The sequence below is a fragment of the Protopterus annectens genome, chromosome 3.part0 (genome assembly GCF_019279795.1).
Source record: "Protopterus annectens isolate FY-2018-M chromosome 3.part0, PAN1.0, whole genome shotgun sequence".
NCBI lineage: Eukaryota > Metazoa > Chordata > Ceratodontiformes > Protopteridae > Protopterus > Protopterus annectens.
Window position 1 is genome coordinate 1,845,038,929 of NC_056731.1, and position 14,802 is coordinate 1,845,053,730.

At 39.6% G+C, this 14,802-nt stretch overlaps 1 protein-coding gene across 2 annotated transcripts in view; it reads right to left on the reverse strand.

The window, feature by feature from the left end:
* Nucleotides 1–14,802, reverse strand: part of PGPEP1L (pyroglutamyl-peptidase I like) — a 1,609,062-nt gene that overhangs the window by 600,308 nt on the left and 993,952 nt on the right. The window contains exon 1 of one of the 2 annotated variants that reach the window (XM_044065896.1): nt 10,020–10,180. The exons of the other annotated variant lie outside the window; for it this stretch is intronic. Coding sequence (XP_043921831.1) covers nt 10,020–10,043 — 24 coding nt within the window. The 5' untranslated portion in view covers nt 10,044–10,180. Of the gene's footprint in view, nt 1–10,019; nt 10,181–14,802 lie in introns of those variants that run through there. 2 annotated transcript variants of the gene reach the window in all.

Genomic DNA, 14,802 nt, shown 5'->3' on the forward strand with positions numbered 1-14,802 from the left:
ATGCAGCTATAACAAATCAATGCATAAAACAAGTGCCAAAACAGTGGATATGGTAATGTAAGTCTTAGCTTGCTTGCAGGTTATGAGCCAAGCATTGTGCAACTGCGACACTTACTGTAAATAGCAGAGGAGATCTGATTAAAAAAAAATATATATATATATATATATATATATATATATATATATATATATATATATATATATATATATAAACAAAGCCCTGTGGCCAGTCAAAAACAGTACACTCTTCTTTCCTTTACACAATCCCAGGCCAGAAAATGACTCTGGTCCCCTTTACTCTCACTAAAGTGGAACCAAGGCAATTCTAACTAAAGACTGTAGAAAAGGTCAAAAAGTGCAGTTACTCAATACAGAAATATTCAGTTAATGCAACAAAAAACAAGTGCCAAAATACTGGATACAGTAATGCAAGTCTTAGCTTTTGTAGATTTTAGCAGAAACCAGTAACACTGTTCTTCTCAAGTGGAATGGTCACCAAACATCACCAAATGCCTCAGTCACTGAAATTCAAATTTTAAACAAGCTAGATGTTTAACCAATCAAATAAAGGCACAATAGGTCTTCACTGGCAATTCCCAGCTCACAAGGGTGGAGGCTACCCTCTCCTCCAAAAAGAGTGTAGACCACAAACCATCTTAATGTAAAATTTCTGGAGCATTTCTCCCCAGGCCTCCGGTGAAAACAGGCTCTCTGGAACCCAGTCGGACTTTCCCGGTCAACAAATGATAAATAAAATAAAAAATAACTGGTTTGAAGTCAAGTGTTTTATCACAACAAAGAATTTTAAAATAGACAAAATAAGCCTTCAGTCAGCAATCCCCAAATAGGTTCATAGGTTCATAGGTTCATACTAGGCTATCTGCCCGAGGGCATTTATAAGCCTAGCCCATTGTTTTGTGGCCCTTTAGTATGGGGAACTATACCCATTATTTTGCTGTGCCTCTGTCGAGCAGTGACACTGAGGTAATTCCTGGGGTATATCTGCGATCTCCCATCCATTGGTCAAGATTTCTCTTGAACAAGGCCAGCGAGGTGCTCTGCCTCACATGTGATTTTGTTCCACAGCATAGGGAGTCTTTGGGTGATGAATCTATCCCTCCAGCACGTCCTATTAATAGCCGTGTCGAGGTTTAAGTCTCCCGCCCTTGTGGCTCTGATGGATCTAGATTTTTTGAGGTGAAGCATATTCATCAAATCTGGGTTTGACATGGCCTTGTATGTTAGGCAAAGGTCACCTCTGAGCAAGCGGTGACTGAATAGAGCTGGAGTTCTTTCAGTCGGGCAGCATAGGACAGATTTTTGAGACCCTTTATCCTTTTGGTGAGGAACTTTTGTGGCCTCTCCAGCTGCTGCAAGTGTCAGGTCAGATACATTCTGAATGGGGCATTGTACTCAATCATTGGTCTGATGAGTGATGAGTAAAGGGAGACTATGACCTCCCTTGATCTAGATGAGAATCCCTTCATGATAAGGTGGGCAATGTAGAAGGACTTCCTAACTACTTTAGCTATATGGGTGTCGAATGACAGACTACTATCAACCTGGGTCCCCAGGTCCCTGATAACTTCTTCTGTGCTCAGTGGATTGCCACCTATTTGGTAGCTAGGGGTAACCTTGTTTTTCCTGAAGGGTATGACTATGCATTTTTTGGCATTTAACTTTAGGCCGTGGCTCTGGCACTAGTTATCCGTTTCTGTGAGACCCTTCTGAAGGATATCTGTGTCAGATGTGTTTTCTACTATGGCCCAGTTTGCAGTCATCTGCAAACTTTGTCAGCCATAACCCTCCTGTGTTTGCTTGAAAGTAGATGCCAAACAAGAGTGGGCCCAGGACTGAGCCCTGTGGGACACCACTTGTGACAGGCTTTGAGTCTGACATGGCGCCAGCAACTCTGACCCTGTGGGTTCTGTCACTCAGCCAGTTTGCAACCCATCTTGTGATGTATGGGTTAACATTTAAGCTGATGAGTTTTTCAATGATACCCGAGTGGGGTATTGTATCGAAGGCCTTAGCCAGATCGAGGTAGGCTGTATGGACTGCCTTTCCCTCATCAATGGCTTTGGTGACTGTTTGAAAAAGTCAACCAAGTTTAAAAGGCATGATCTGCCTTTGACAAAGCCAAACTGGGTTGGATCCAAAGTCTGCAAATTCCCTATGTCTTTATTTATGAGGTCCATTATGATCCTCTCCATGGCTTTGCAGATAAGGCTTGTCAAGCTAATGGGCGGTAATTTCCAGTGTCTGTGGGGCCACCGCCTTTGTGAAGCGGGCCCACAGTTGCAGTGCGCCACTCCTGGCATGCATCCAGAGGTAAGACTTTGATTAAACAGCTGTCCTAGCTGTGGGTTTAATTCCTCATTGAGTTCATGGAGCACACAGCCGGGGACACCATCGGGTCCCATGGATGCTGTGTTTTGCTTTCGAGAGAGCAGTTCTCACATGAGCGCTGGAGATGTTTATCGGGCTGCACTCATTTGGTAAAGATATCTCTCCTTTTGGGGGGTGGGGGGGGGAGAAGTTTGCACTGAACCTGTCAGCCAGTATGTTGGCAATGTCTGTAGGATCAGTAATCTTCACATCATTTTGAACTAGTTCTGAGCATATCTGGGAGTTTCCTCCTAGGTTTCTAACATAGCTAAAGAAGGCCTTATGATTGTCTTTTGAGTCTTTAGCTATTTTTCTCTCGAAATTTGCTTTGGATGATTTTATGAGAGCTCTTAGTTTTTTACTTATAGTGATCAAGGGTGTCTTACCTTTTAAGGATTTTGCTCTATCTTGTAGTAGCTTCCTCCTTTTGTTGTAGAGTTTGTTTATGGCTGGGGTCCACCAGACTGGACGCTTGCCTTTGGTACAAAGAGTCTTTGTTTTGCTTGGGATTGCCTTATCCATGCAGTCCTGCAGGTGCTGGTAGAAGGCGTTTGTAAGTGATTCAGCGGCTTGGGTATTGTTTTCCGGCCTGAAAGGAGACCACACTAGTCTTTAGAAGTGTGAAGTCGGCTTTTGAGAAGTTCTTTACTGTGGTCTTTTTATTTCAGGTGGGGTGGGATGAGGACCTCCAGCGAGATTAGTTTGTGATCTGATCTCACCAGTGAGGGGTATACTTCCAGTGTTGAACATTGTGCTCCCATGTTCGTGATGATGAGATCAAGTATGTTATCTCCTCTTGTGGGGATGGTGACTAGTTGTTCCATGGCATTTGAGTTTATGAATTCCAGGAACTTTTGGGCTAGGGTGTTTGGGCTTGAGTAGTGTTCCCAGTCTATATTAGGGTAATTGAAGTCACCTAGTATGATGGTGTTTGGTGATAAATTTATCCACTCTAGTGTTTTCAGGAAGGCCATGTGAGTTTCCTGAGTTTGTGAGGGTGGCCTGTAACATGCTACAATTTGCAGAGCAGTCTTGCCTATGGTTAATTGCACCTGGATGGTCTCCGATGCATCGTGCGTTGCCACCAGTCTTGAGGTGTGTGTGTCCTTGATGAATATGGTTACCTCCTTTCTTGGTATTGTCCGGATTTTGGGGCGGAGCATGATATGAGGTAAAACCCGATAGCGCTGGGGTGCTCTCAGGAGCCTTGAACCAGGTTTCTGTCACAGCACAGACATCGATGTTCTCCATACTGAGAAGGGCCTCGAGTGCGTGCATTTTGAGATTTAGACTTCTGGCATTGAGCAGCATTACCCTTAGTTTTTTCCTTTTTGTGTTCTAGGGTGGTAGGTTTAGAATTTGAGCCTTGCCTAAAAAGGCACTATGGGGTGGCAAGAGCCTTTGCCAATATCCGGAATCCCAGGGTGACAGGTGCAAGCCGTCCCTTGCGCAGCGTGGCTTGTCCAGCATGTCATCCCAGGCAGACAGATACTGGATCCCCTTTGAATGACACCAGTGTTTAAGCCAATTGTTAAAGCTGATCATCTTATCTCTGTATTGTGGCATCATTCTTGGTGAAGGTAGGATACTGCTCAAGGTCAGGGTCATACCTGCCTGGGCTACATAATCAGAGAGCTCCTCAATGTCTCTTTTCATGTAGTCCAAGGAGGTGCGTCTCAGGTCGTTTACACCAGCGTGGACAATGACTGAGTCATATTTGTACCTGCTGTTGAGAGACCTGAGTGCTTGCGTTATGTGGCGGATTCTAGCGCCCGACAGGCAGCTTACTGTGACCTTCTCCTTACTCAGTCTGGTGAGCGGGACATCAGTGTGTCTGACTATGGAGTCACCAATGACTAGTGTGTCTGGCATTGTGTTTGGCCTTAAGGGCTGTGACTGTTTGACACTCTGACTGTGAGGTCTATGTGTTGCGGGTGTTGTGTTCTGAGGTGGTGGTTGTTTGGGTGTCTGCTTTGGTGGCCTCTGCTGTTTTGGTAGATTTTTGATCAGAGCCTCCGAGTATGTCTTTGTGTGTTTATGTGTATGATTTGAGGTTGTAATGGTACTATGTGAGACTGGGTCTATAGTGTGTGTGGTAACCTTCTCCTCCTGACTGGTCTTGCCAGTCCTATGTTGAGAGAGCTCAGCCTCCAGTTTGGCCGTATAGTTGCATCTCTCGCATGTATTTGTGTTTTGTGGGAGGAGGAAAGGGTTGTCTGTGTACATGAGGCAATTGAAACATTGCCTCAATATTGTTCACCAGCTGAGCAGGAGAGGACACTAGCAACTGATCCCTCGACATGCTAGAAGGGTAGACGAAAAACTTTAAAAAGATTCCGGGGACGTGGGTGACCGAGAAATGGGGTTGCCTTTTGGGGTACTATCTATGACAAGAGTGCCGTATCAAGGTAATAAGTACTGTAGGAGCAAGTGCTAGGTTTAATAGATAGAGAATAGTCTACTTGGAGTCAAGTAGAGTTGATCTTTTAGTTATAGGATACGCTGATTTGATCAGTAGTATAGTTCGAGGAAGGTAGTTTTAAGGGAAAATTTGAAGAGTGGACTTTAGGTAGCCCGAATAGTTTAAACCTGCTTAACCGGCACTGCCCTAGTGTGCAACAGTGGCAGCTCCGCTAAATCGCTCTAAATCACAGCGCTGCGTTTACGTTTAAGTTTTATACCAGGGGCTGGAAAAAGCTAGAAACTGGCCCAAAACGCCCAATAAACTACTAGTTACTGGCTGAAACCTCACAACACTGGTCAAAAGGCAGCTCAATGCTTCCCACTCCCACTGGTAAGCAAGGTAGCTTCCCTTTCCCCAAATAAGGCAAGGAAACAGTACACAGGAACTACAACCAAAGCCCAGGAATCAGCAACTCTGAAACTGGACTAAACTAGTAAAGCAGGAAAAACAAGAGATAGTTTTTTCTTTTTTTTCTTTGTTTTCACAAAACAGGCAGAAACAGGTACAGCAAACACTTATAAATGCTATGAATCAGCTACTACAGCTTACACAGAAGAATTTGCTACAAATACAGTCAAATAGTAACAAACAAGGATTCCAAGTGCAATATTAAGTTAAATGCAGTAGAAACAGCTTCAATGTAACAGAAAGGCAGGCGAAATACAGTTGCTAGGTATTCAGATGTGGAAAGCAACAAAAAATATACTTAGTATCAAGAAAAGTCGCTTATTCAGCTCTCTGCAGCCTGGATTACTCTGCTGGCCCACGTGGAGTCTGTGCTGAGTAGGTACAAGCTGAAAGTTTTATACCAGGGGCTGGAAAAGCTAGAAACTGGCCCAAAACGACCAATAAACTACTAGTTACTGGCTGAAACCTCACAAAACTGGACAAAAGGCAGCTCAATGCTTCCCACTCCCACTGGTAAGCAAGGTAGCTTCCCTTTCCCCAAATAAGGCAAGGAAACAGTACACAGGAACTACAACCAAAGCCCAGGAATCAGCAACTCTGAAACTGGACTAAACTAGTAAAGCAGGAAAAACAAGAGATATTTTTTTCTTTTTTTTCTTGTTTTTCACAAAACAGGCAGAAACAGGTACAGCAAACACTTATAAATGCTATGAATCAGCTACTACAGCTTACACAGAAGAATTTGCTACAAATACAGTCAAATAGTAACAAACAAGGATTCCAAGTGCAATATTAAGTTAAATGCAGTAAAAACAGCTTCAATGTAACAGAAAGGCAGGCGAAATACAGTTGCTAGGTATTCAGATGTGGAAAGCAACAAAAATATACTTAGTATCAAGAAAAGTCGCTTATTCAGCTCTCTGCAGCCTGGATTACTCTGCTGGCCCACGTGGAGTCTGTGCTGAGTAGGTACAAGCTGAAAGTTTTATACCAGGGGCTGGAAAAGCTAGAAACTGGCCCAAAACGACCAATAAACTACTAGTTACTGGCTGAAACCTCACAAAACTGGACAAAAGGCAGCTCAATGCTTCCCACTCCCACTGGTAAGCAAGGTAGCTTCCCTTTCCCCAAATAAGGCAAGGAAACAGTACACAGGAACTACAACCAAAGCCCAGGAATCAGCAACTCTGAAACTGGACTAAACTAGTAAAGCAGGAAAAACAAGAGATATTTTTTCTTTTTTCTTTTTTTCACAAAACAGGCAGAAACAGGTACAGCAAACACTTATAAATGCTATGAATCAGCTACTACAGCTTACACAGAAGAATTTGCTACAAATACAGTCAAATAGTAACAAACAAGGATTCCAAGTGCAATATTAAGTTAAATGCAGTAAAACAGCTTCAATGTAACAGAAAGGCAGGTGAAATACAGTTGCTAGGTATTCAGATGTGGAAAGCAACAAAAAATATACTTGGTATCAAGAAAAGTCGCTTATTCAGCTCTCTGCAGCCTGGATTACTCTGCTGGCCCACGTGGAGTCTGTGCTGAGTAGGTACAAGCTGAAAGTTTTATACCAGGGGCTGGAAAAAGCTAGAAACTGGCCCAAAACGACCAATAAACTACTAGTTACTGGCTGAAACCTCACAAAACTGGACAAAAGGCAGCTCAATGCTTCCCACTCCCACTGGTAAGCAAGGTAGCTTCCCTTTCCCCAAATAAGGCAAGGAAACAGTACACAGGAACTACAACCAAAGCCCAGGAATCAGCAACTCTGAAACTGGACTAAACTAGTAAAGCAGGAAAGCAAGGTAGCTTCCCTTCCCCCAAATAAGGCAAGGAAACAGTACACAGGAACTACAACCAAAGCCCAGGAATCAGCAACTCTGAAACTGGACTAAACTAGTAAAGCAGGAAAAACAAGATATATTTTTTGCTTTTTTTTTCTTGTTTTTCACAAAACAGGCAGAAACAGGTACAGCAAACTCTTATAAATGCTATGAATCAGCTACTACAGCTTACACAGAAGAATTTGCTACAAATACAGTCAAATAGTAACAAACAAGGATTCCAAGTGCAATATTAAGTTAAATGCAGTAAAAACAGCTTCAATGTAACAGAAAGGCAGGCGAAATACAGTTGCTAGGTATTCAGATGTGGAAAGCAACAAAAAATATACTTAGTATCAAGAAAAGTCAGAAGGGTGTAAGCTACCTCTCCTGTCACTAGAGAGTAGACCAAAAATTCCTAATGTAAGATAACTAGTTTGGAGCCTAAGTGCTTATACCAGAACTAAGAGGCTTAGAATAACAGTTAAAATGTAATCAGGCTACTAAAAAGCGATAATAAATACAGCAGATTAAATGCAAATGAAGACTTTAAGAATGTGCAGCAAAAAGCTAAGTAAAGTAGGAATAAGCACAAATAACAGTAAAAGCAGTTGAATAAAATGCATTTTTTAAATTTTTTTTTAGTAAGTGGGAAGGTAGGAAACAAAAGATAATTCAAGTTTAAGAGACTAAGGCTTTCCAGTTGATTTCTTGGTGCTCAGTCGAATAAACTAATAAGATGAGACTGTGAAGAGTGTCCAAATTCAGAGTTATAGTACGGGCAGGCAACTCAAAAACCACTTTTTTTAACATTACAATAGGAGTAGGGAAGGTGGGTGAGAAAAATCAAATGTAGACAGAGATCATCTGCACTTAGGCAGAGAACAGCAAGTAACACAGCACTATAACACTATAACTACAGATGACGTGTCATTAGTCTTCCTCATCAGCATTTACACAAAGTCTGGAGCTGAGCACCAATTGCAACTGAGGCTAAGCGGAAGTGCACAGCTTATGGGAAAATCTTGACAGTTTTGCCTTTGGGTGCATTACTCTGGTGCCCTTATTGCTGCTATGCTTAGCTGTGTCAGGTTAATCTACTTTTGAACAAGGTAAAGAACTGAATGTACAACTTACAGTTGTCATGATGGTAATGAAGAGTAATACATACAGGCTCCTTTTCTGCAATCTGTTGTCACATGGGAATGTTGTGAAGTAGGAGTTCCTATGCGGTGTGTTTAAATAATAAAAAGGGGTGTAGGCTTTTATTGTAATGCACTTAAGATTCAAATCCCGATGTATGACAAACAGTTTTTGAATGTTTTATATGACTTATGTGTGGGTAAATGTTGGAGACACCTTTTCTTAACACCCCATTATCCTGCTGTTATACTAATGTGCCTGCTCCCTATTGTGAAGCTTATCTTGTACCGATTGTGCATGAATAATTATGATGACAAAGCAAACAGCAACAAAAAACAAACATTGGCAGAAGTAAAACATGAACTAATGTGTTAGTATGTCTGTATTGTATATTCCTATAACCAGCTGTACAGATCTTCCTATCCCTTCTGTCTCATCCAAATAAACCTCTTTGATTCTCAGTTGTTTCCACAAGCCATGTTTCCACCAGCAAAAACATGCTTGGTCCCAAATGTGATTTATCATACACCTGTAGCATACATATAGGGATTGAATAACTGCAACTGTCATGATAAATGTGTAAAGCATCACACCTGAAACATGACTATAACACATCTGTTCTGTATTCCATCAGATTCACACATGGTTCCATGTGTTAATGCTTCTTTGCACAAAAGTTGGCACAGAGCGGCATAGACTACTGTTAATTCCATTCTAACACAACAAGTAAAAACCAACAGAAAAATCTAGCAAGGCTAGACTTTCCACTGTGTGATTCCTGACATGAGGTGTTTCAGCTATATGGCAATTCTGAATGTCCAAGAATTTTTCTTTTTATGTCTATTAATAGACAAATTCAGGCCATTAAAGCCAAACCCCACTAGCTGTGGACATGTATGTTTCAGCCTTCTTCTGGCATCATCGACACAGCATAAGTGGAATATTTGGCTAGCCTTTAGAAACACAGGGTTGTCATACCCAGCTGATATCCATAATCATATTTTGCAGACACCATAATGATTATGAATATTAGCTGGCTGAAATGAGTTAGAGTACAATAGCAGAGTATGATCCCTTACAAAGCAGAGTGTAAGTGTTATAAATTTATTCTTTCTGTGAGCTCCAGTTTTGAGAACTTGTACTTTTGTGTCTGTACTTCAGGAATTAAACCTGTGCTTCAACCTAGTTTAGTAGGTCAGCACAGATTATTAGTCTACACATTACAGATCATGGGCCACAACTTTATATCATCATATGGCACTTTATGTGCATTTTGTCAATGAACTCTGCATGCTCCTTAGTACACACATTTTCTCATCCCATGAGCAGAATATACTGCATAGTCTATTTCTGAATCTTACCTCAAGTAACTTCATTTACATGCACTGCTACACAAGCAAACATGAACAGCAGACAGACTATAAAAGTTAATCATGAACATTTTAGAACAGCAACATTCTAGAATAATTGCAACCTACTCTAGAAATGCAAGAAGAACTGGAGAAACCAGCATGCTTTCAGACAAGGTGTTTGACAGCAAGATGAATACTTACAATCTACCAGAATAGAAGGAACCCAGGCTGAAAAAAGAGACTTAAGAAACCTGTCTGGTTAGTGGAAATATGGTGATGTAAAATGGCCAGAAAAATCATCAGAATACTATCATTAGGTAAAATTAGGGTATGAACAATATGAAGTGAAGGTAAACAAATAAATGAAATAAATATAATAAAATAAATAAAATGATACTGAACTTGGTCAACTGTTGTGCAATATTTCATACATACCTTGTGTATTTTGTAGATAATCATCCTATTTTTGGAGACAGAGGTTCATCGTTTTTCTGAAATCTGGGAAAGTAACATTATGATACTGTGTGCAACTAGCATTTACTAATGTCAATTAGGTTTTGGCTGGATAGAGGGAAACAGCTAAATGGAAACAAAAATGTAGATGATCAAAATCAAGCATTTCTGGCAAAAGAAGTAGGAGAAAAACATTAGGAGAAATACACTAATGGAAGAGAAAGAATGCGAAACAAAACATCAAGAGAGAAGAGTTTATTATGTTTTAAGTAATCTAATAAACATAATAAAAGAGGCTTTACACTTGGAATTTATGCACCAAAGATAACTTCAGGCGCTTATGTAGGGCAATGCTATAATGTTTCAAATCCATTAAATACAATAACTTGTTAATCTGTCTAGTGTCCCATCGATGTCTTTTCTGCCTTTGACCTGTATTTCCCTAAATGCTATTTCAGACTCTCTCAAAATATGCTGTAAAGTATTTTAATGGAATAAATGGAATGAGTCCAGAAACGTCCTTTCTCTTCAGAAACACAAACCAGAAAACAGATGTTTTCTTTTCAGGAACTGGATAAGGTCATGAATACAAGTGACTGCTTTCAGGAAGTCTGTAAGCATCAGATTGGTTACCCAACTTGCCCGTCAAGTAACAGTCAAGTAGCATGAAGTTGGTGTTTGAAGGAATCAAACATACGTCTGTTGTACATGGCCAGTCACTGTGATTTGTAGCATGTTTATATATATATATATATATATATGTGTGTGTGTGTGTGTGTGTGTGTGTGTGTGTGTGTGTGTGTGTGTGTGCATGTATGTATATAAATATACAATATGTATAGTGAACTACACCATATTATATACTCTTTTCTGCCATGACTCAGATAGCAAGGCATTAAATGACAAAGAAGTAAAGCAAAACAGTAAATGCAAAATTACACAGATATCAAAAAAGACAGTACTGAAGTGAATTTACAGATTTCATTCTGGGTAACACTGGAGGTGTTGACAGATGGTAAAGAAATGGTGATAATCTGAGGAAGCAATTATTTGTCACAGTGCATAGCAATGGTGTGGCATGCTACAGCAGGAGTTACTGTGTCACATTTTCTTTTGTCATACAGAGATCTGATACATTGCACTGTGTCCTGGCAGGCATTACTGCACAGGAATAGTTTCAGCTGTTATATTAATAACAATAAAAGCTCAGCACTGCAGCTGTCTTTGTGTGCTGCTGGTGGGGACCTGCACACTGCAGTAGAGGCCACAGGAGGTCAGAATTGCCAGACTCCTGCTAAACTGTGGCAACAGTCTGCATATTCAGAGAATGACAATAACCTAAACAAAGCAGTCCTTCAGGAGACTCTAATCCTTATTGGTTAAAAACTCAATTTACACAGCTCTCTCTGGGGTGATGTAGCCTACTGTTCAGGATGAGGTAACAACTATTGAAGGGAAGAGAGGTGAGGAGGCTAAGCCATGCATCTGTGGCCAAGCATAGACCAAATCAGCTTATGATGCACCTCATGGTAGCTTCTTTTTCCTTAGGCAGTGCTTCATATAGAATATACATATATATATATATATATATATATATATATATATATATATATATATATATATATATATATATATATATATATATATATATGCATATAGAACATATAATTAAACTTAAGGCTGCTTTACTCACCTGTTCTCAGGTACATGGGTAGGATAGCTGCAGAAAAGTGATAGTCAGATAATACAGAAGCTAATCACTTAGTTGTGTGGTAGGAAAAGTGCATGTTCTTTTTCCCTAGACACCTACATCACTGTAATGATTGGGTATTTTTATACTGTGATTTAATCTTGTAACTTCTACAGTATAACTTCATTTCTTATTTATATAAATCAGTTATACCTCTGAATGCAGTATAATTGATTTATAAAACTGTACATGAGTGTTAGCTAATTATACAGCTTGCACTTCTTGTTTGAAAGTCATTATCTGCAGATTTTAGAAGAGGGTGGGTGTGCATAAACATTATCTCAAATAAAAGTGTTGAAACTAAAATAGTAACTCCAACACCCATAACTTTTTATTTTAGGTTATTTTGTAGAAAAAAAATCACATCTGTTCCAACAAACTGCTTCTCAGCTTCTTGGAAGTTATGTCCCCTTCATAATATTGATACATTTTTTTAATTATTTGGTGCCACACCAGGAGTGCCAGAAGATGCTGAAGGCTGGTGGGGCAGAAGACAAAAGAAGCACTTTATTTTAATCTAAAAGTACATTCTTTTACCTGTCACTTCATAACAGAATCATATTTGTGAACCAAGATGCATATAGTGTAAATATGCATTATATCAGGAGTTAATGTGCAGAAATTTCACAGAAATGTACAAAGGAAGCTAATGTGCACCTACATGGTATGTGATCCAGGAGGCAAGTATTTAAAAGCTAGAGAGAAAAGTACAGTAGTACTGTAACATACTTACCCTATCAATGCAGAGAAAAACCATCACAGAAGAGTGGTGAAGCTGTTAAACACTTTATTCATACTGGTAAAAACATCTGCCAGACTTTAGAAAAAAGTCCAAATGAAGTGTTTAACAACTTCCCATGGCTCTTTTATGGTGACCATTGATTGTTCTTAGTGCTGTAGTGTGTGACCAGTAGTAAGAGGTACTTAATAAAAGCTTAAGAACTTTTCTGATGTCAGAAAGGTGCTTAACAATTATGTCTTTCCCCAAATTCAGAGCATAATTATAGTGATCCATACACTACAAGTCATTACCTTTCAAAAATAAGACATAAAATGCATCACAGAATATTTATATTCTGGCAGTGTCCACAACCCATGTCGTAGAAGTAGATTTTGACACAGGCTTATTGTGGGTTTCTGCCATGGACTCACCTGTTCTACAACTGGCCCTATTCAGAAGTGTGCAAAGAAGGTTGTTACAGATGTGTGTGTAGATGATGGGGCTGGGAACAGTGAGAATATTATTTCCTAAATTTTCCTTGCAGTTAAACCTCAGAGGTGTGCACAGAAGTCACTATAACTTGCTTGGGACTGGGGAAAGTGTGGCCATTATTTTTCTAATATTCCTCAATTAAACATCAGATGTACTATGAGCATTAGATCACTGTGGCTTTTGTGGGGCTGTGACAGTGTAGTCATTATTTCTTTAACCTTTCACACTATCATACTACACAGGTATGGACAAAATATCCCTATAATGTGTCTAGGGCAGTGTACTGTATTGGATGACCAAGCTGGAATACATAACTGTGATAATTTTTCTTCTCTTTTCTGACAATCACATATGAGAAGTATATAAAGCTGGCTAACTTTGTGAGGGAGGGATAAGGAGACATATTGTAAATGTCTATCTGTGTTACTATATTTTGGATACATCGGTGGTGGTAGCTGTCTTTTAAGGGTCGGATGAATAGATGAGATGTATGATGTAAAGTAACTTGAAATATATGACTGAGGCAATTTATTCATTCACCTTCATCTCAATCTAATGACAGAGGGATACACAAAAGGTGACTAACTTTTTTTTATTTTGACAGGGAGATAGATGCTGTTATAAAATGTGATTCATGTATGTTTGAAATTGTTTATCTTCTCAGTTTAATGGGAACTACTTTTTGCCAGCTTTGATCATTAAGCCTTGGGCACAGCTTATTTCCTCCTTGAACGAAAAAATAAGACTGAATTTCTTTAGTTAGTCATGATTTTTGTCTGGGCTATAATTGTAGTAAAATGATGGGGAGAAAGCTTTAAAATGTACCCCACATCATGTAGAATCCCATGGCTTCTGAGGTCCAAGCAGCCTCCAGACTATCAGCTTAATTCTATTATTTTCTCTGCAGTTATTCCACTCTAGTCTTGACATTTAGAGAGTGGTGAAAGGATGTTGGAAGAAAATGAAGAATACATTTCTTTTTCTTTAGCTACATTTTTTGTTCAGGCCATCTTTGACTCAAAAGGTGTGAACAAAAAGCTTTCAAATGCAACTCAGAGCATCTAGATCCCAGTGATGTTGGGTGAAAGGATTTAAATTGCTGGCTTTATTTGATTATTTCCTCCTTATTTATTAGGGTGTATTGTTAGCCATTCAAGATATATTGACACAATGCACAAAAAAAATGAAGAGTTCAACAAAGTATGGGAAAACAAGAAAAAAAGTAATATGAATGGTGTTGTATGGCCAAGATGGGGGGAAAGCAGGGAGCATAATAGGGGTATGTAGGGGTGACAGTGGACAGCAGGGTGTCCATGGAGTTCTTTTCCTAGGATTTCATTTCATCAAAGACCAAAGTCAAAATATTCAGTACTGCCAGGTACTACCCCATTTAATCATATCACACTGCTTATCAGCAAGGTTTGCTACTCCAAATAAAATATTTTATAACACTGTAACATCTGGATGAGAAAAAAAATTGTAAGATGCTTGGTGTTAAAAGATTTCTAGTATACTACAATTCTTTCGATTGTATCTTTATTTATTGCTACATATCTTATACTTGATTCCATAATACCCTTGCAGACACACTCCTCAGGCTGTTAAACTTAAGTTTAGTTACTGACTTTGTCCCTGATGAGTTGCAAACTGCAATGGTGATACCCCTCCATAAGAGTGCCCTTACAACTGACCTAGGCAGTTAAAGTCCTATTAGCCTTACAAGCCTTATCTGCAAAACCACAGAGTGGGTATACTATAACTCTTGTTTGAATCTACCCCCAACAGTTTGGCTTTATGAAGGG